Source organism: Cydia fagiglandana, chromosome 8 (assembly GCF_963556715.1).
Source record: "Cydia fagiglandana chromosome 8, ilCydFagi1.1, whole genome shotgun sequence".
Taxonomy (NCBI): domain Eukaryota; kingdom Metazoa; phylum Arthropoda; class Insecta; order Lepidoptera; family Tortricidae; genus Cydia; species Cydia fagiglandana.
The window spans coordinates 1,213,194-1,235,857 of NC_085939.1; the positions used below are offsets into that span (position 1 = coordinate 1,213,194).

Consider the following 22,664-nt stretch of genomic DNA (forward strand, 5'->3'; position numbering starts at 1 on the left):
GGATAGTATGGCGGGACACCGAACGTGGCTTGTCTAAGGCTTAACACGCACTCGCAGATTTAACCCTTGGGTCGTCAATATTAATCGTTACCGAATCGACATCGACTCTACTTATTGACATTGTAGGTTATAGTATGAATTATCTCAGGTGATTTTTTCGAGTTCGGGTGCTAATCCGTTAAACAAAAGCCTTTGTTTCTTTTAAGAGCGGTTACAGCACGTGCCAAAGCAACAATGTCGTTTAAAAAGCAACTATCGTGATAGTATTAAGGTTCAAATTCATATGATAGCTTGTTCAGAGAACAATCAGAGTGGTCTTGTTTTTGGAGATAACAAAAACGTGTTATCTCCGAATGGGCTGTTTCATGAATCTGAACCATATAATTAGAACGGTAAATTTGCTTTTTAAAGGGCTTGTTCCCGTTATTTACGTCGGGGCTATTAGCAGTATTAAGTATAAACCACTGCATATAGGAAACAATACCTTTTGTTTAACAGATTAGGGTCCGAGCCTGAAAAATCACCTGAGATAATTCATACTATATTAGGTGTGTCGCGAACATATCGCGAACCGGCTAATAGTTGCCAGCGTCATGGGGTAGATGGCGCTCGCAGTCACGTTTAAGTTAAAATAACCGCTTCTAGGTTATTGTGATTTTTTGGGGAGACAAGAGGGTAGACGCCGAACGACAGGCATAAGACGAGGTTATGTGCGAACAAATCTACGGAGGAAGAGAATTTTGCGTTTGGATCAATTCAACGAGTTTCTTATGGTGTTATTAGATTAATGATGTGTCTCTTGCAAATTGTGAACAACGTATATCAGTAATCAGAGTGAACAGTGATCCGAGGGAATGGTTGATGGCTAATATGAACTTACGGTAAACTAGTGTGAGGAATGGGGTCGCTATAAGGGGAGGTTTGGAGGCGACTACGAAGTTCAGGAAACCAGGTGGATAATCAGGTGAAACTAATTTTATATGTAGGTAATAAAGTTGGACACCAGCAATGAGTGAATCGTCATCTCACTAACGTCCAGGCCTCATATAGGTATGTCGTATGATTACATATCGTTGACCAATCTCAGTAAAGGCATCATCTCATTCGATAGGTTAACAACTATGGTGAGCTTGACGACATGGTGGAGATGCTGGGATCTTATATGCACATGCATAATCATCATCAAAAGTAACATATGAAAAGTTAATTTATGTAATTATGCACGTACAACTTAAGAGTTAAATTTTTTTGTTGTTGTTTGATCAGGTCACTTTAATGTTTTTTTTTCAGGCGTGAAATGAAGCCCATATTTATGTAATCCTATTTTTGCAAAAAGGCGTTAAGCTGGCGAATATGTTTGTGTTTCACCGGAGCACATATACAATTAAGTGCCTACATTTTATTGCACATTCTTGCTCTTTGATATACAAGAGATTGCAAATGTCAGTAAATATATACATTTTAAATAGGTATCTAAACACAAAAATTTCCTTGGTATATTATTTAAATGCAATAATATAGTTTCAAAAATTCTTCTTGTAATACAAAATACTAAAAAGCTCGCTTTAATCTTTGAAAGCAGTGTGTTAATTAATCAGTCCTATAGAGTGCAAATATGGAGTTGATTCCTCATGTTAAGCAGTAGAATGGAATTCCAAGTGATGGTTTTTAATGATAAAAATATTTGAAAGCATTAAGTTATATATTTAACGTTTTACAGCCAGTATTTGTCACTGGTTGATGTGATAAAAATGTTTGTGTCACCAGGGCAGCAAAGTTTGTTTTTAACCTACGTGTCTTGAAACCTTGAAATGAGAGAGTGGCAAAAATTGTCACATCAGAAAAGATAGTACAATATTGGTATGTTTACTATAAATTGTGTCAGAGAGGTGTTTATAATCAGTTTTTAAACACTAACTTAGCAACACTACCTTCAACAAGAGCCATGGAACTGCTTAAGTCTCAGATTTCATTACTTTGAAACCAACCATTACGTACATTTCTCATTGAACATGTCTAAAAACGTGGGGGACGAAATGGACATTCAACTCAAGTTTTAACGCCCTAAGCAGTAGAAACTTTACACGTATCAGTAATAATCCAATATATGTAGAAACTGATATACATATATGTCATGTATCAAAGAAAAGGTGAAGAAGCCAATATTTGATAAAAATAACTTGATTTTTTCTCAAAGTTGTGAATAATCTCATTGTTCTCTTAAATATCATAATATATGATTGGTACCGTTACCATACCCGCTCATGCCTAACAAGTTTAAGTTGAACAGGAGGTTTAATCGTAATCTATATTTAGGTGTCTGTTATGATTATGTTCACAAGAACATGGTTTCGTCTTGATATTAATTATGTTTGATGATGTAGTTGACAAGTTGCTTTACTTGTTTAGATTGAGTTACCTGACCAATCTTTGATAAAATCATGCACTAATAAAAATTTACGACATTTTGGATGAACAGTCATAAATGATTCACGGTTAAGGGAAAGGTAATCACGGTTCACATCCCGGTCGATATAAATACATTTTGAATTAAAGTTTGCTGGTCGATTTGTGAACCAGCATGGATCCTCTCAAACAACGACTTTATCACCTGAGCTAGAAGATTCAAATTATGCAGTTGACCAACAATTTAACATTACTACATCTGCATTATTATTAGTACATCTGTTTTTAAATTGGGTTCTTAAGTGACGATTATGACCTTATTAGTAATTTAATTAGGTTTAAAGAAATTTTAATACTCATAAGAATATTACAATTCACTTACATGAGTTAACATACTTACTTATATTAAGAATTAATTATCTTGCCAAGTACATTTTTATATGTTATGTGATATTAAGTGCAAATTTATTGAGTTCTTGCAAAATTGACACAAAAATAATATATACGTAGGTAGGTATACATTTTTTATTTATTTTGCCCGCAGCGACTTACACAAGTAAGTACACTTTATATTAGTTCCCATGCGCGAGCGCAGGCGCGAGGTCTCAGGCTAACCAGTACTACAGATCGCGGAATGCGTAGCGACTATGTGTGTTGGAGATCATGGTTACTGAGCTAGCTCGGGTGCGCCGTTAACTTGCCCGCGCTCGGCAGGCGATCAGAATAGTACATAGCATGGTATAATATGCTTACACAGCTTATAAAACAGAGGATGTACTTATAACTAAACAAACATTTTATATTTACATTTATAAAAAATATATATATATATATATATAAAAAAAATCATATTTCAATGTTCAATGTAATGTTCAAACAATTCAATGTAAGACATAAATGAAATCGCATAAATGATTAGATCTGTTAAAATAATTATACTCGATTTTTTTGGCATCTATGCCTTTGCAATTTTGTTTGTAACGTTGCAGGAGTTAAGATCTTAATATTAAAATAATAAGAATCATAATCTCACATTCATTGTTCTGTGTGGCCGAATAGTTTTAGAACCAAATTGAAAGTTTATTTTAATGCTTTCACTATTTTCACTGGGCTTTAATCAGAATCATTGAGTTAATTTAAAAACTCGAATTTTACACTCACCTAGTTTGGAGGACTAGATCCACTCATATCATAAGATGTTAATTTGGAATTTCTTGCCTCGTCGTTGTTTGTTGTTACAATCGTAAGGAATTGTAACGGACGGATTGGTTTCTTAGAAGTCGGTATAATTTAGTTGTAATGTGCCTGCATGAAATGCAGGAGGCAACTCATATCAGATTACAATTTGATGTCATATGTACTCGTACAACGTACATACTACTCAAACTCAAAGGACCAGGAACATTGGAACTCAATCAGAATCACTCAGCCATTCCAATGGTACCAGGAAAGTGCCAAAAATGCCACTCGCTAGATTAAACAATAGTAACATACTCAATTGGCATGCATGATATTTCTGTTCTGAAAGAATAAACGGGTAAAATGATTGTAAACGAATAAAAAACTGCCGAATTAATTTAAACAATATTCACTTACTTTACTTATGGATTGCGTATATCAGCGTTACAATAAGGTTCCAAAGACTTGTCTGTTGATGTAACAAAGTATAGTATCTCAATTTATTCCCAATTAACATTCCTATATAGATTGTTATCAGAGAGCCAGTAAATATCTACTTGGATAACGGTAAATGACAAAGGCAAAACGGTTTAGTATAAGCCACCACCAATACGTTTGCACTTGAGCAATACCCTAAGATATAATGACTTCCTATTATTACTGAACCATTGATTCTTAGTGTGGAAAGTCCATAGATTAGTGATTAGATAAAGATTAACGAAACTTCTGAATTGTGTATATATGTACATACGATGAGACAATGACCCAAACCTAAAGGGTTAAAAATGCTACAATAAATTATTATTGAAAAGACTCCCAATGAAAGGCATACTGATTGAATGGCCTACTAGTTTCTATATTATCTGCTAACTGATTTAGATACTTCTAAGTACATACTTTACTTTTACTTGAACAGAAATAGATAAGGGAGTGGTAGATAATTTAATGAATAGCCATGCATAACTAATTTGATTTTGTTAAATGAATTGGAATCAAGCAACACATATTAATTGATATCGCCTACCCAATCGAGATACTAAATACCTACTAAAGTATACGACCCTACATATTCATAATAATTACAGAGACAGTAGTAAGACCATGGTGGATAGGTTTCTGAATAAGAGAAATTCTCAAGTATTCGGTTATTTAAATAAATATGATAAAGTATTTTTAACAATGATAGTAGTCATTATCCCACTCAGTGCAAGTAGTTATGAAATTAAATGATGGTATAATGATAAAGACACAAGAGCATTTGTTACAGAGTATATTACCTATGTATAGGTAACGAAAAGGAATAGCAGGTATTCGCTGCGTGCAAAGCAAGTGGTGGGGGGAGACGAAACAAACTCAGCGCTTGATGTGGCTAAATATGACAAGTTTGCAAGCAAGTGTTTCTGTCAATTCACATACTTTTCAGTTATTTTGTTCACGTTTCTTTTGCCTTAAAAATCATAATCACAATAAAAATGGGCCAAGATAGATGTTATGTGGTAAACTGTAATAATACTAGACGGTCTAGACGAAACATTAATAATAAATAATAATTTTAAATTTTCAACACTAGGCTAGAAATTAGCCTTTTATATCATATCATTATAATATCTATTCCAGGCTCAACAGCGTATTTTCTAAATATCTTATCTCGTCTGTCAACACAGCTTTTGCTTAGATGTTAATAAAATAGTATGGATAATACAGTGTGTACCAACATTAGGTGATTGTAATATTATGTAGTTATAATGCCTGTTATTGAAATCTCTGCAAAAGCTTACCTTTGGAACGTATATAGTTGTCTGTCGTCTATCACAGCAGACATTGTGATGCGAGTGAACATTATTTTTAACACAAAATGTGTTGATTTAAACCTGTCAAGAAGGAAGGAAAGGGTGATAGGTAACTTCAATTAAGTATTAAACTTTTTATGTTATAGTAAAAGGAAAAGATTAATCATGAGCCAAGTAATTATTGGTATCAACTGTTAGCTTAATTATCAGATTTAATCAGAATATTGAGATATAAAATGCAGGCTGCAGCTACACAAGAATCAGAATCACAATTAAAATCAGATGTCATATAATGATGTTCGATAGGTATCTGTCTTCATTAATTTTAATATTGCTGTGAAATATCGGAGTGTTAAGGACATGGTATTTGTTTTATGTACAACTACTACAGGGGCAATAGTCACAAGACAGTTATCAGTCTTATTCGTTACACTATCCTCTTGAGTCACAGTGTACAGTTGGACACCTGTCCTGTGTGGTTCTTCACCAGTGCTCACCATCAGTACCTAGATATGCTAGCCTGTAATGTGGCTTTGTCTTTAATATTTTTTCTGTTCGCCCACCGTGTGGCCATACGTCCATCCCTATCCCTATGCTTCCTTGCCATGTGGCCAGTGATTATGAGCTTCTCCAGACTATAGGGTCCTCTTCTGCCTCGATAGCAGAAGAAAGTACGTGCGCGATGAGTACAGATAGTGGATAACCTCGGTTTCATGTTGAGTTCGTCGAGACTTGATGCAATTTCACCTACTGCATTCAAGCATTCTTCGCCAGTACCACATCTCAAATGCATCTGTCCTATGGTGGGTTTCAGTTTTAATAGTCTAGGTTTGGACATGTACAGAAAGTTCGAGAAAACAAGGCGTCCGCATTAGTGTGATCTTTATTGTATGTTCTTCCATATGCATACCCTGGCGAGTCGTTTCACCGTACCTTTGGCCACCTAAACTCTTCTGACCACCCTTTGGTCGAAAACGCCATCGTCGCTTATTTAAGATCCCAAGTAAACCAACAACTTGCCTCTAGATCGTGCAATTCATTAGTATTCTTCATTTTAACAGGAATATCGACATACTCCGTCTTATTTCTTTTGATTAGGGTATGAATTTGGTCTGGATCCTGAGTATGAAGCTAAGGACTCATATCTGACATGCTCAATTTTAGAAGCAAAACCGCAAGTTACTTTCCACTGGCACTTAATCTAATTATAGTCGTGTCATTTGCTTAACTGAGGTTATTGATACGTTGGCTACCAAGTCTACCAACTCAGACACCACCCTCACAGCCTTCATTGGAAGGCTTGACTCATTATGTATTCACCGATGTTAGTGAACAGTTGCACTCCTTGATCAACTTTAAAAAGATAACTCGACGTGTTATCCCCATTTCTCTCATAACCCTGACATTTTACTCCAGTTAAGGAAATCAAGTCTTTGCGAAAGCCTTTAAAGAGTATACAGACAGACACCGCGCCCACTGTAATTTCTATTAATTGCCACACATTGAGTATTTGCTACTGAGTGAGTACTATGTCTCTCATGGTTCTCAAAGCTGTGAAGTAAACAACAGTGAAAATACCGTAATACGGGAAGCTGGCGATTATTACACTTGAAGATCTGATCAGTTACATCAATTCAAGAATAGTTGTAAAGTTGTAATGAATCGGTACCTCAGTACAGCTTGCTTTGCTGTTTCTACAATCGTTAGCATGACTGATATATATGTATAACACGGGAAAGTAAATGTGACGCAGTAAAAAAGAATTGTTGACACGTTTTGTAACTAACCAAGATGAAAATAAAGTGCTTAGTTTTGAGTGTAGCTCAGGTTAAATTCATAGACGGCTTTCAGACCTAATAGAGAGGCTGACACGACTGTCCCAACTTATTTAAACTAGATTATTTTACACCAGCATCAGAAAATGATAATTAAAAACTGCAGTAATTTTTGGCACAATATCTATTTGATAAATCAGAACGAACTGCAAGAAAAGGTGTCTTGACTCGAAATAAGTGCCTAATTTGAGCTTAGCTTAAGAAAAAAAAAATGTTCTCTCGAGTTATAGATAAAGTTCTTTTTTACATTTTGATTTGTGATTAAATGAGAATAGCGTAATTCTTTCTTGGCTGGGGAGGGCTACCGGACATGAAGTAGATACACGTAGGGATGGATATGTCAGCAGTAGGTTTAATGAATAAGCAGGTAGATTAAAATACTCCACATAGTAGATTACTGCCAGTAGTATTAAGTAAAGAGAAGTGAGAACTTAGGTTACATATACACGTCACGTAACGGACAAGACGGACGGACGGGGAAGACGGATAAGACGGTTGCTTTTGTCTGTGTAATATTTAACTATCGTTCGATCGCGCGGTCGCCGCGGTGTTTAATAACGTTACAGTTGTTTAATTACGCAAATTATGCTGGACATTATGTATACGTCTGCTGTAGTAGAAGTTGTGACCCTTGAAGTAGTGAAACTAGTTATTAACGATATCACAAGAGCAAATCAGTATATAACATCACAGATGGTAGTCATAGATAAAATATAACGCGAATTGAGTTCTCACTGTCTAACAACACCGATGTTTGATATGAAATCGGTGTTGCCACGTTGTAATTAAGGACTCCTTGGAGCAATTTGGAACTGAACGCGCGAGATTGTGGGAAATACAATAGTAATTAGTCATAGGTAGACAGAGAGATCAGTAATGGACCAGAGATGACAAATCGCAGCCGTGATCCTACTCAGCTCAGCTCAGACATCGTAAGCGCTTAGTCGCTCACACCAATCTCAGGATCCTGCTTTCAGTCTCAGATCAGAGCTCAGTTAGTTTAGCACAGATATCAATGAATCATATAATTATCATATCAAAGATCATATTGTTAATCAGTTCAGCACAAACATTGATGGATGCTCAGACCAATCTCAGGATCAAATTATTAATCAGCTCAGCACAAACATTGATGAATGCTCAGACCAATCTCAGGACCAAATTGTTAATCAGCTCAGCACAAACATTGATGAATGCTCAGACCAGTCTCAGGATCTTGTTCTTTATCAGCTCAGCACAAATACAGATGAACAATCGGATCAGTCTCAGAAACGGTGCGCCTCAGCACATCTCTACAACATCATCAGAAATTGTACGAAATCTCAGGTCATGCCGATTCACAGCGCCAAAGCCTAGAGAGGCATTCAGAGGATGAACAGCTCAAATACATTATTATTCACATTAGTGTTCTTATCATCTAATTATTGTTGATTTATTTGCATGTATGCCTATGGACATCTAATTTCAATTAAAAGAGTAGCTTCTTCCTGCGGGGCGGGAGTGTCGCGAACATATCGCGAACCGGCTAATAGTTGCCAGCGTCATGGGGTAGATGGCGCTCGCAGTCACGTTTAAGTTAAAATAACCGCTTCTAGGTTATTGTGATTTTTTGGGGAGACAAGAGGGTAGACGCCGAACGACAGGCATAAGACGAGGTTATGTGCGAACAAATCTACGGAGGAAGAGAATTTTGCGTTTGGATCAATTCAACGAGTTTCTTATGGTGTTATTAGATTAATGATGTGTCTCTTGCAAATTGTGAACAACGTATATCAGTAATCAGAGTGAACAGTGATCCGAGGGAATGGTTGATGGCTAATATGAACTTACGGTAAACTAGTGTGAGGAATGGGGTCGCTATAAGGGGAGGTTTGGAGGCGACTACGAAGTTCAGGAAACCAGGTGGATAATCAGGTGAAACTAATTTTATATGTAGGTAATAAAGTTGGACACCAGCAATGAGTGAATCGTCATCTCACTAACGTCCAGGCCTCATATAGGTATGTCGTATGATTACATATCGTTGACCAATCTCAGTAAAGGCATCATCTCATTCGATAGGTTAACAACTATGGTGAGCTTGACGACAAGGTGTGATAGTAGACGCAGTATTGGATCGATCGGCGGCGAACCGTGCCAGGGGCCAATCACCTTTCGCCTTCCCTTGGGACAGTGTGGCGAGTGGCGGGACACTCAATCGTGGCTTGGCTTAGCCGATTAACACGCTCGATTTCGTTGGGCATCAAGCGATGAATGCGAAGAAACTACCTATAATACGATACGAGTAACTACTTTTTTTTTTCGTTAGCCTATTAGTGTGTCCCACTGCTGGGCAAAGGCCTCCCCGCTTTCCCGCCACTTGTTTTTTTTTAAATTTATTCTTATACAGTTACGACGTCGTTTTAAAGTTAAAATCTTGTGAAATACATAAAAAATCCAAATTCCAAACTGCAAAAACGACTGGGACTTGGGAGGCTAAAAGCTCCATGTTGAGCCACTGTTCCTGTATTTTTCGCCCTATTACAAAGGAGTAAAGCGCAAAGGTGTCTACATGTCTTTGACGTCCACTGTATTACATAGTATCCACAGAACACGAGGGAACCAAATGAGGTCAGTCAGACGTCAAAAAGAGACTGATACGAGTATAGGGTATTCCGCCTTCCATAATCAATTTGTAAAGGGAATTGCTCTATTGAATAGACGCTACAAATAGATATATGTAGGTACACGTATTCAATGGTAAAAGCTGCAAATGAAATGACGTGAAACGATGCCGTGTCTTTTCATGCATGACACATAATGGCGGACGATTTCCGAGTTATAACCAAGCAAGGTCAATATTTTAAATAAAATTATAGGTTACTAGGTTATTTTCTATTTTAATCTTACCGTAAAGCTCTAGGAACGGGTTTTCTTGCTAACTGGAATCGATTTTGCTATCACTGTATCCTAGGCAACAGTTGCTTACGTAAAAGAACTAAATAGCTTTCACAGTCGTCTGTATACCTAATTGAATTCATGATTGACTAAGCTTATGTCATTACGAGGACAATCTTATTTTAAATTACGTTTAAGCAGGACCAAGAGTCATACGAACAACTCAATAGTCATTTGTTTTACAATGGGGCAAAGTTGTTGTTTAACCGCTCGTGTTAATATTGATATGCGAGCAAGAGAAAGATTCCAAAATTGAAAAACGATCTTAGGACGATCACGGTTCGAAAAGTGGAATCTTGAACGTTGCGAGGGTTTCATTGCAACAATATCAAATAAATATACGTCAGTACAATTATTTGGTGACCGATGAAGTGATAACGATAACTGCTATCAGTTATAGTACCATAAAAGTATAAAATTTGGCCCTTTAACATATCTTTGCCCACCGCGTCACACTTCAGTAAAAGCGAAATAACTTAAAAGTGGTCCAAATAAACGTTTTATCTATCTATCTATCTTACAGAGTATTTTTTTATGATATAGAGGAGGCAAACAAACAGACGGATCACCTGATGGTAAGCGATTACCGCCGCCCATGGATACCCGCAACACCAGAAGGGTTGCAAGCGCGTTGCCGGATTTAAGATGGGAGTACGCTCTTTTCTTAAAGGTTTGAAGGTCGTATCGGTGCGGAAATACCGCAGGCGACAGTTCATTCCACAGTTTGGCTGTGCGAGGCAGGAAGTATATCTGTATTTCTGTATTCGTCACTTTCTTCAGAACTGTGACGCGGTAGGCAAAGTCATAACTTTGCCTACCGCGTTTAACATATTAAACGGCAAAGTTTTATACTTTTACGGTAACCATACAAATGACATGTAGTGACAGTGATTCGAATGCAATTTCATTGTCATATACCCACGTCGCGTGCGACTTATCACACAAAAATACTGCCAACTATCATAACTTGACAAAGTCTCCACATTCTTATCATCCGATCTTTTCCTTCATAGCTCTACGAGCGAATTTAAGTTTTATTACCGTAATAGTGCCATTAGCGAAGTTGGGTTTTCACATAGCCGCGAGCCGGCGCTACCGCGAAGTGCAGTCACCTTTCAAACTTTCCAGGAAAACGTTCCTACGGGGAAATCGCTCTTTAATCCGTGGATTTTCCTTGAAAACTGTGTAACTGTGTAATCTAATCACACTGGTGAACATTAAACACGCATTTGCGGGTGTTTAATAGGCGGATAATTCTGCATTCGATACATCCAGTTTTATATGTAGTTTAGGACTCGGCGCGCAGTCTGTACCTCGTTTTTTAGCATTATAACAATGGTAAACAATCTTGACATGTCTTTTTATTAAATAGTAATGAACACTTATGAAACCAAAATAATGTACCTAAATATATATCCTTTGCTATAGAATTGTTATATACAGGGTGAAATTTAAATCACTGGCCATATTCATTCCCGGCACTAGGTCACACTTAAGGAATCTATTTAGCGAAAAAAAAGAGTACACTTTTTTTTAATTTTCATTTTTCAATTTTTAAATATTTTCCACGAGTCGTGGTCACCCTATTACCACAAATGTAAACAAACCTAATAGTAGGTTTTAACAACAACATCAGCAAAACCCTTATCTGACCTTCACTAAACCTTATAATCGTTGCAATAGGGTCCACCCAGTTAGTGTTGGCGATGGTAGGCAGGTTTATCAATTTCGAGGGTAGTCTAAACTAAACCATTCCGCGCTAGCGGTAAACATAACGGTAAGCATAAATGATTAGTCACTCGTCACTCGCCAACCTTAAAATAATAATCGCGCGCGTACTAAGGTTAAAAAAAATGTTTTCGAACCGGGAATATTACGAAGTGGTACGGTGTTATTTATTAAGTGGTGAGTGTTTACGTGGTGCACAAAGATTATACGAAATGGAATCCGTTCCACGCCTTCGCAGACAAGGATTGAATCCAAGAGTACCATCTCGTGGGACTTTCGTTAATTGCGTCGATTTTTAATCAAATGTACGTAAGTTGATTCAATTTTTTAAATACGCCTGAATACAAAGATTCCTGACCTAGTTTTTACTCATTGTTTTTAAGCCACGGACGTTTTGTTAATAATCATTAGTCAGAAATAACATTTTAGATTAAAAATGGGTTGCCTTTGCATTTTGACGGTTCTAAGCCCGTTAATATGAAAGGAAAAATTAGCAACTTATGTAGGTAATCTCGCTGCAATAGGGTTCATAATTGGTGACGCGATTGCAAACAGCGGGAGGGGCGGGGTGCCAATGACCTTAACTGATAAGAGAGAAGCGGGTGTAGTGGGTAGTTGTCGGTTCACCATAACGTACGAGGTTTTTAGGACAACTTGATGATGAGTTATTTCGAAAAAAATGTACTGAGCGGTATTAAAAGAAAAAACACGTGTTTAATATTTTTTCGAGTTCTTTCGGTTGTTTCAATTTGGCCAGTGAATTAAATTTCACCCTGTATTTGCTGTAACCCTTTTTCATAAGCAATTTTCAATAAAAATACACGTCAAGATTGTTTACCTACCCTTTTTCTAATGCTAAAAAAATGAGGTACAGTCTAGAGGTGTAAGGGGTGCCTGCTGGCAGCAATATTTGACACCAGGCAGCACGCGACTGAGGCGTCCCTCGTATGTAGGTACTCGTACCTTTAGAACTCGTTAGACATAAATGGATTTGAATATAATTTGATGGGGAATAATTAAAAGTGATGTCTGATAATTTTGAAATAAAATCGGAAGGCGAACAATGCAAGCAGCAAAACGATAACGGTAAGTAATTTCATCAAACTATATATATTGTCAACCTAGCTATAATCAGGTAGGTAAGGTACCTATATTATATGTAGTAAAAAAGTTCTTACCTATCAAAAGATCGGATCGGTTTATTTATAGATAATATTGCTAATTTTATAAGGTCATGGAACCTTAGTAACATCAATAAAGTAGATTTTCATCGAATCGCTTTATGCATAACACGCAAATATTCGTACTAAGTGATATAAAATAACTAGGCCTCTAAAATTGCGATAAAAGTATGTTAACAAGCGATGCCCTTCTGACGCAAATGAACGAGAATCGAGATATAGTGCGATCGAAGCATGATGCGAAGGTAATAGTCTTCCGATTACCCAAAATATTAGGCCCTTACACGAAATCGTCGTCAGTTCGACTCTGGCCGCCGCGAGGCAAGGCTGCACGCCTGTTTGCAGTCACAACAACACGCCAACCCGTAACCATGGTAACCACAACCTCGCCTAAAGGAGAGATAAAAATCTGATTACTAATTGCCAGTTCGCGCGCGCAGAACCGTGAATGTATCTCAAAGCCTCCGTAAAATGTTATGGTGGAAACAACTTGAAAGAGCACAGGCCAGCGTGATAATGATAGAAATGGAAGAACAAAGGAAACAAGAGTACATAGACAGTACTACGGTGACGTTAGCACTCCCGATCCCTAGTAGAGACAGAGACCCAGTATTGGAAGACAATTTGCTAATAGCCAATTTAGAGCAAGTGAAATCGTTACAAGCATCCCTCTTTCCTATTTGCAATAAAGGTAATTGTGGAAGTCTTAAACTTAATAATGTCATCTGGTTCTGTAAAAAATGTTTATTAATTTTAGTTTTTTTCTAGCCCATTGTGGTGTCCCACTGCTGGGCAAAGGCCTCTCCCCTTATCTTCCACGACTCCCAACATAATAGTTTATTAATATTACTTAGGTAGTTATTCCTCGTGATAGTCGTGATGATTAAATAGGCCCACGATGTGGTTACAACTTTTCGTTGTAATCGGCAATGTAATGTCGGAGTTATTAAATCCCACTAGTTGTTACTCGATCTGAAAAACATCTCACCTTTTACCACAAATGAGAAAAAAAACTAATGAAACCAAAACGAGTTAGTGAATAGTTACTTTTAGCTTGTTGTTTCATACCGCTAATATATTGATGCTGACTGTACTACAAAATGAATATTCTTACCTTAAGGCCTTTACACAATGGAGCATTCCATGAAATTGTCTACCGTTTGTCCCGTACAAACGCGAATTTTCTGAAGATTTGTAGGTATAAGAGTTTCCTTTTCTATGACAAATGGTCAAAAATATGCACAGAAAAATAATCGCCTGCTTTAAATGCCGGAAAAAAGTCGCAACACAAAAAATAAAATGCGTTTGTACGGGACAGCCCGTGGAATGCTCCAATAAAGACGTAAGTCTGCCATATAAAGATGCCAACACATAAGTTCTAAACTAAATTCCAATTTCAAAGTGTTTAGCGAGTAATTCGTTCAGACTAATTAATAGTCACGCAATCAAAAACTTGGCTTTCGCTCTATCAACAGGCACGTTTATATCAAACTTTCTTCAAAACAACATCAAGACCAATCAATTCGAAGTGAGCACTGACGCAAAGACGTTCCGGACTACGGCGAAGCTTAAGGAGCCACGGGAGTTGTTCGCACTACCTAAGGAACTGGACTGTCCTCAACAAGCGCCTAGGTGGCCCTCGGAATGCCAAGTAAGATCTAAAGTTAATACGCGTACAAGTAGTTTCGGTGTGTATTCCCATTTGTCCCCGCCCCGCGTAACCGCCGCCATTACATGAGGCGGAGACAAAATTAAATGGGAATGATTCATATAAGAACACCTATTCCCATTCTGTGCCCGGCGGGAACAAGTGGGAATACACCAGTTTCGGTTTCGGCATAAAAATCAGGTTTCGGCCGAAGGTTAGGTTTCGGCCGAAACTAGAGAAAACCGAACCTTCGGTAAAAAAATCCTGTTTCACGATTTCCGTGATAAAAACTATATTACGTAAACACATGGCCTCCGCCGCGCTGCTCAATTCACGCCACGTCGCCTTTCCACATTTTGTATGAAAATGTTTTGAAACGTCATCATATGCCTGCGCCACACCTTCACCTTATATCTTATCTGTATAATTTGCGCCTTTCTTGTGTGTTGGTTCAGATATTTTTGGCCTGCGACTGTACCTGTTTAATCTTCGTTCGCATAGGTAGTGGAGGAAAGGATACAACACGTATCATGGAGTCCTGCGTGTCCGGAACCCTACTACAATGCCACGGGGAAGGAACTGCGGCCACAACCAGTCGGTGAAGAAGCTGGGACAGTCATCTTCCAGTATTACCCGATGAGCGCCGTGAATTATGTGAGTCCTTTATACATCCCTAACAACATTTTCTTTATCCGAAGATGATAGAAGATTTTGGCATTGTGGACAGAGTTAGTGGTAATGCCGCTACATCATACCATATACAGTTGCCTATACTTCTTTTTCGTCTGTTTGTGTTTAAGGCTTATCTTTTTGTGTGTATTTAATTGCGGTTAGGATCTTACTAATTCAAACTCCAGTTAAAAATAGGTAGTAGTAAAAATAGGTACATGTATGACAAACGGCATTATAATTGATATTATAATGTTTATTTACAATTCAAGTAAAATAAAAATAATTGTTAAATAAAAGAAGATGCATTCGTTACATCCGTGTGTTATACTTACTGTTTATAATTAGGTATATTTGTTTCACTGGAGTTACCGTCCCAGTCATTGGCTTTTTAATCGAAATTTGTTTTTTTTTTCAGTTTAGTAGATCTACCGTGGGTGGTTCCCGACTGTTCATATCAGCTTGTGCCAGTGCTGGTGGTGATGATGAATTACGATTTGAATCGCGATTCGAAAGTGGGAACCTAGCCAAAGCAGTAAAAATTACATCTTCGTATTATGAACTTCACCTCCGTACCGATCTCTACACGAATAGGCATATGCAATGGTTTTATTTTAAAGTGACAAACACGAAAAAGCAAATGATGTACAGGTACCTAATAGCTTTTATTAACTTCCAATGTTTTTTGGTAGGTAATATGCTTGTTTGGGTCAAATCTTGAAAGCTATATATTAGACCCACTTTTAATTATTCTATCGAGTTGAAATTTCACATACGTATGTAAATTAGGTAACAAGCAATATTATGGTACCATTTAGCTGATTTTATGACACAGGAGGTGGCGGTAGGAACTGTATGATTAACAACGTAACCTAATTGTGTTTGGATTTGGTAGAATTGTCTCGATGAATAAGTACCTAAGTACTAGTTGTCTGTTGCAAGAAGAGTACAGTGAGTCAGTATCAAAAATGAAATTTATGACAAAACACTTACATATTAGTTATCAATAAATAATTTTACCCATGCTAATCTTGTAAATTATCCAGGTTAATTACCTTAATGCCTATCCAGGTTTTCTATAGTAAACTTGTCGAAGGCGGAAAGCTTATACAACGAAGGCATGCGACCTTTATTATACTCCACAAAAGACGCAAACCTACATTCAATTGGTTGGAGGCGGTGCGGCGATAACATCGCGTACTACAAGAATGACCCTACGTAAGTTGTAAACTAGCTAATCAGATGTAAATAGCTTCGCTATGATCTTGATAAAGGAAACGGATATCATGTTTACAGATGCGAAGAAGAGGAACAATTCCCGAACTACACCTTAACGTTTAACATAGAATTTCCTCACGCGGATGACGCGGTGTACATCGCGCACTGCTACCCCTACACGTACTCGGATCTACAGGAATACTTATCGAGATTACAGTCACATCCAGTTAAATCTACTTTCTCTAAACTGAGACTACTTTGTCGAACCTTGGCTGGAAATAATGTATACTATCTTACCATAACTGCACCTCCAAACCCCAACGAAATAGAGCCAAAGGTGATCCAATCATCTATTTGTATTATTTAAAGGTAATATTAGCGTATAATAATAGTTCTCTAATGATTTCACAGAAAAAGAAGGCAGTTGTTATAACAGGGAGAGTACATCCCGGGGAAACTCCATCGTCATGGATGATGAAAGGTTTTATAGATTACTTAACCGGTGACTCAAACCAAGCACGCGAGTTGCGGGAAAAGTTTATATTCAAACTAGTGCCAATGTTGAACCCGGATGGCGTGAGTAGTTTGCCCTAGATTTTATTCACTTCACACAAAAGGTGGCATGTTGTTAACAGTTTACAAATATTCCAGGTAATCGTGGGTAATAATCGCTGTTCATTGACCGGAAAGGATTTGAACAGGCAATATCGGACCGTTATACGAGAAACGTATCCACCTGTCTGGCATACAAAACTGATGATACGGAGGTATTTTTCTCGATTCATACTTCTCCCATTGATATCACGATATACTTAGATATTATCAAGTTATTACAACGTTATTTTTGCGTGCGTCGCCTTTTTACTTAATTTCACAGGTACCAAATGAGCGATATACCTACCTATAACAAACTATATATATTTTAAGATTGCAGGAGGAATGTGGTGTAGCGATGTACTTGGATTTGCATGCGCATTCTCGAAAACACAATATATTTATTTACGGCTGTGAGAGTAGAAGAAATTCGGATAGAAGGTTACAGGAACAAGTCTTTCCCTTGATGTTACATAAAAACGCTGCTGACAAGGTATTTATAAAAATAGATAAATTAAAATAACAATAAAAATACTGTATAAGACACTAAGAAGATATAAATTATTACAGTTCTCCTTTGAAAATTGCAAATTCAGAATCCAACGAAGTAAAGAAGGAACTGGTAGAGTAGTCGTGTGGATGCTCGGTGTGGCAAACAGTTACACGATGGAAGCATCTTTCGGGGGATCAGAGCTAGGCAGCAGGATGTCCACGCACTTCTCGGTTCAAGATTACGAGAGTTTGGGACGAACGTTTTGTGAAACTTTACTAGACTTTTACGACGAAAACCCGAGTAAAGAAAGGCTGAGGACGAAAATAGTAACAAGGCTGTTGAAAGAAGGGTCAAATGCGGACGAACCAACCAATATTGATTTGTCTGATTACTCCAGGTATTTATTGGATTTAGGGTATGAGGTAACCTTCGAATTTGTATTTCAAATGAGATAATAAAATATACTTTTCAGTGACGAGGGAGACACGTCCAGTAGTAGTTCAGAATCAAGTGCTATAAGAAGACCCATAGAGGTACTGCAGCCCGCACCACCATCCTCTCCCATTTTGCCCAATATCCACAGAGATATTAGTGATGTGAGTATAGAGCACAGAATGCCCTCTTACTTGGACCTAGGATCTTACAAAATACAAAATGATCCTCCTTTGCAGCAACCGAGAAAACAAATAATAAAATTGGAGAAAATTAACAGGATCGAAAAGAAGAAAACTAAGCGAGAAACTTTGCAGGTAATAAGAGTTTGTAGAAGTTAAAGTGCTATCTTATGTAGAGTGATTTAATTGATATTATTTCAGGTTTCAAGAGCGACAATTGATTTAACATCAGATGCGATGACAGACGGGTCCTCGGATGCTGAATCATGTGATGAAAATCTCAGTCCAATAAGAAGAGTTCAAAAACTGCTGCATTTCACTAAATCTAAACCTAGGAGGAAGAAGAAGATGCCTCCAGAGCTGAAAATCATACCGGCACCGGTAAAGTATTTTCAGTGGTTTTTAAATGTTAAATCAATCATAAAGGTAATGCAGAATAAAATGTATTTCTGCTAAGTCTTTTGACTATGTTTATTTTCAGACAAGTGATTCTCCATATCAATCGGACAAGGAGAAGAAAACTCCTCTAGGTAGGCGACCACGCAGTGTGTCTTTGTTTAATGAACCTACAGAGAAGCCAAGATTAATCCCCTCTTCGTGGCACCAATTTAGACGCTTGCCCCCTCCAAAGTAAGAAAAAGAGATAATTACAGTAGATGTAAGTTACATATATGAAATGTATTTATTAAAAAAAACAACAGGTTGCACTCCGGGAGTGCGGGCAGAAGTGAAAACTCAATGACATTGTAACAGTTTTTCGATCAGGTGACGTGTCCGTTTTACGAAGCATCTTACGTCTTACGCTCTCGCGGGTCTACCATTTTTTTCCCACCACAAAAAGTGCACAGCGCCGCAAAAGAAGTTTTCACTTCAAAAACACTTGTTTGTTTCTCAGGTTTCTATCAGACAGTAAGAACAGAAACTTATTGCAACCTGCAGAGCTGCAGGTGAAACTGAATGTGTTGAAGAGAAATGTTTGGACCGGTGTTCCGGCTGAAGAGAAGGGGCCCCTGTCCTGGGGTATCTCTAGTTTTGCCATGAATTCTTACTTTACAGACAGTGAGGCTTTGTTACGGTATTTAAAGTTTTATTTAATCCTCATTTTATTCAAACTCTAACAGACTAACTAAAAGTCATAATTTTTCTCAATTACTCTAATTGTAATAGAGAAAAATTATAAATTTAAGTTGGTCTTTAACACTTTATTGGGATTGATAGCCTTATATAATTTAACCCATTTTATGAACAAAAATGTTCAGAAATCATTTTAATTTTATATTCTAAATTTAAGGTCCTGTTCAAAAAAGCTGGAAGAAATTGAAGGAGAAAGAAAAAAGAATAAAGACGACAAAAAAAAGAAAAAAACCAAGACCAAAAAGATTTCTCTTAAAGTGCCAAATGCTGGAGATGAAGTGACAGAGACTGTTGGTAAATTACCTAAAAGTTGGAAGAAAAAGGGAAAGTAAGTTCTTGCAGTTTTTACAAAGACTTAGAAAAATACACTAATAAATTGAAACAAAGAAGTAAGGCACCATTACTGACAGTATGTACATTGTACACTAATGTCATAAAGTACCCGGATGGTCGGGCATAACGAAATATGAAAAATAGTATGAGCAATGTTAACTGGCGCGGACGCGTGCGACAAATTTTACCTACAATGGCACCCGCGTGCGTGCATCCGCTCCATACATCCGCGCCACCTAGTTGATACGGTAACCAAGAAAGTAAAACATTATTAAAGAAAAAAAAATTTGTAAACAATCTATTTTTCTTTCAGGCTAAAACATACTAAATCAGAGGGATCTCCGTACATGAACAATCCAAGTTTTACTGATATACCTCGGAACACACAACAGCCTTCACAAAAATCAAATAACCCTGACAAACAAGCAAAGACCAGATTTAGAAAAGGTGCCTTTGTGACCACAGCCATCCAGAGCAAAAGGAATAACAAAATGAATAGCTTGATATTGTCAGATAACTCCGATACTGACGATTCTACTCAATCAACCAAGAAAGTAAAGAAAAAATCAAAGACAGCAAAACCTAGGTTACGTAAAGCTGCAACAGAGATAAAGACTAGCAAAAACTAAATTGTATTACATGCAAGTGTATATGTATAAATAAGTCCAAGCAACAAGTATTAAATAGAAGTACCTATTCATAAAAATAATTCAAAAACACACTTTATTCTAAAATGAGTATTGCAATTTTTTTTAGACATTATCCATTTGTTGGTTTTATTTGTCCATCCATTAAACAACTAATAAATAAAGTAGGGACCACTTAGTTGTGTTCATATCCAATAGGTGTTTGTTATCTTGGTTGCTGAGAATGTAATCAAATTAAAAAGAAATTATAATTAGTATATACCTACAGTAAAAGTATTAATTAAAATTATACACATCCTTAAGTTAAGTAACATGTTAAAAATAAAAAGTGAGATACCTTTGTTTTAGGATTTTTCTGTACAGTTCAATTATATATATTTCATTCTTAATAAAAAGCATTCACTCAAATTAATCCGATCAAAGCTAATAAAGAAAAAAGACTTCTTAATGAGTGAGTGTGATAAAAGCTCATTCCTGGGCCAAAGAATAGACATCACCATTCAACAATGTAGGCTACCTTGAGGGCACCCTTCTGCAGGAGATAGATCAGACTTATCTCATTATAAGGTTTATTTTTAGTTAATTTCTTTAGTTACCTATACTTAATTTCAATATTTTGTAGCCTCAAGTATTATTTTTTAATATTTCAGTTTAAAAATGCAAATTGAACATTGCGATGAAGCTACAGTTTTACATTTATGAATAGAATTCTCAAGTCGTGGTTTGTTTACTGAGTACATAATTATGTATTTAGTCACAGACAAGGATAAATGCATTGTTTAATAAAATTTATTACTTACTGAAACACAAATGCTACTTAAAATAAATGATCCTGCAAAGTCTAGATGTTCTAATATGTTCGTGCCGGCTGCTATCATAATTGAAATGAGTACAAAATGTTATCTATTAGATAACATTAACCCCATCATATAGGCCGTATTGAATCAGAAGAACAAACGAAAATTAATGTGAAGGTTATGTTATTAAGGAATGTAACGGTATGATAAGAAAAACAATAAGTATAAATAAGAAACACTCACGGATTTTTGAAGACTGGAATTTAACAGAATCGAATGCTCGTAAACAACTTATTGAAAATTATTTCCATGAATGGTGCATCAATTAAAACATAAACCAAAACAAAGTTTTAAACTTGCCCGACACCATTGTTGGGTAAGAAATGACAGTTGAGTTTAGTTGTCACATTTGTCATTTGTTTGACACTTGTTTGACATTTGACGCAAGGGCCCAACCTTTTCTGTTCTCTTTCAAGGCGCAGCAACCAGTATCATTTCTCTCTCCTCGCTCTTTTAAAAATGCCGTTTGTCAAAAAAGGACAACCATAACAGTTGACAAGGTGGACTTCAAATCAAGTGTTGCCTTTCTTGATGCGCCCAGTCTGTATACGTGTGCGTAAAAGCGTATATGTGTGCTCTTTTAGGGATGTGAAAAGTCGATTTTAATCATGTTATATATCGATAAACGCTACACAGCGGAACGAAATAGCGATTAATTGAAGCTTCAATATCTTCGTTAAACATAAACATAATTGAAATGCTAATGGATAATGAATATATTATAATATAATAATATAATTCAATTATTGCGGAACACCTATTTTAGGAGGTATTTATGTATTTTAATTAAATATCTGAACTTTCCCTTGGTTCCCTGCTGGGGCGTGACTATAAAATTGTGATCTGATAACCACAATAAAGAATAAAAGCGTTTTTGGTCATTTTAGGTATCGTTAAGCCTTTGAAGTTAAATTAAAATTGCAAGAAATGTCGATAGTTTATCGATATGACTTTATCGACATGGCTACAGCAACGTGGGCCGCATTGTTAATCGTACACTAAACAAAAGTGGCGACAGTGACAGCTCGCTGAGACTACGTCTTTATATATTATAAGTCTATGATTTGACGACTCGATGTCACAGAGAGTCATATAGATGTAACAGATTATAAAAACTTTATACGTGATCCTAAAAAAGATTTGATTAAGAGCCAACAGGAGTGGTCATTTCTCCATACAAACGTACTCGACTGTTTCCTCCGTGGGTTTTGATGCTAGAGCAATGATTCTTTCAACACAGATTAATATTGTCAATATCTGTGTCGGACCGTTTTGGTTTTTTTGATAATTTTGTTTTTTAAGGCGCTAGAGTCCTTCAAAATGGCCAAAATGGCCTAATTGACTATGCCGCAATGAGAGGCGTAGTATTCAAAACTGATATCAATTAGCCAGAAAAGCAAA

General features: G+C 36.8%; 2 protein-coding genes across 4 annotated transcripts in view; one reads left to right on the plus strand and one right to left on the minus strand.

Moving 5' to 3' along the window:
- Positions 1–21,623, minus strand: part of LOC134666446 (glutamine-dependent NAD(+) synthetase) — a 35,860-nt gene extending 14,237 nt beyond the window's left edge. The window contains exon 1 of the mRNA XM_063523608.1: positions 21,447–21,623. The gene's annotated coding sequence lies outside the window, so the exon portion shown is untranslated. The remainder of the gene's footprint in view (positions 1–21,446) is intronic.
- On the plus strand, positions 12,843–20,496 carry LOC134666425 (cytosolic carboxypeptidase 2). 3 transcript variants are annotated; one of them, XM_063523574.1, is made up of 17 exons: positions 13,275–13,747; positions 14,532–14,707; positions 15,206–15,358; positions 15,792–16,024; positions 16,445–16,591; positions 16,670–16,928; positions 17,003–17,167; positions 17,243–17,358; positions 17,519–17,678; positions 17,756–18,075; positions 18,151–18,274; positions 18,350–18,427; positions 18,494–18,673; positions 18,774–18,922; positions 19,188–19,367; positions 19,584–19,754; positions 20,073–20,496. In XM_063523574.1, the coding sequence occupies exons 1-17, from the start codon at positions 13,528–13,530 to the stop codon at positions 20,386–20,388; spliced, it is 3,147 nt and encodes a 1,048-aa protein (XP_063379644.1). In that variant the 5' UTR covers positions 13,275–13,527; the 3' UTR covers positions 20,389–20,496. The 3 variants fall into 3 exon arrangements, with proteins under 3 accessions (XP_063379645.1, XP_063379644.1, XP_063379643.1); XM_063523575.1 differs by lacking the exon at positions 13,275–13,747 and adding an exon at positions 12,843–12,961 and having other exon boundaries at positions 18,151–18,427; XM_063523573.1 differs by having other exon boundaries at positions 18,151–18,427.
- Positions 21,624–22,664: the final 1,041 nt, after the last annotated feature.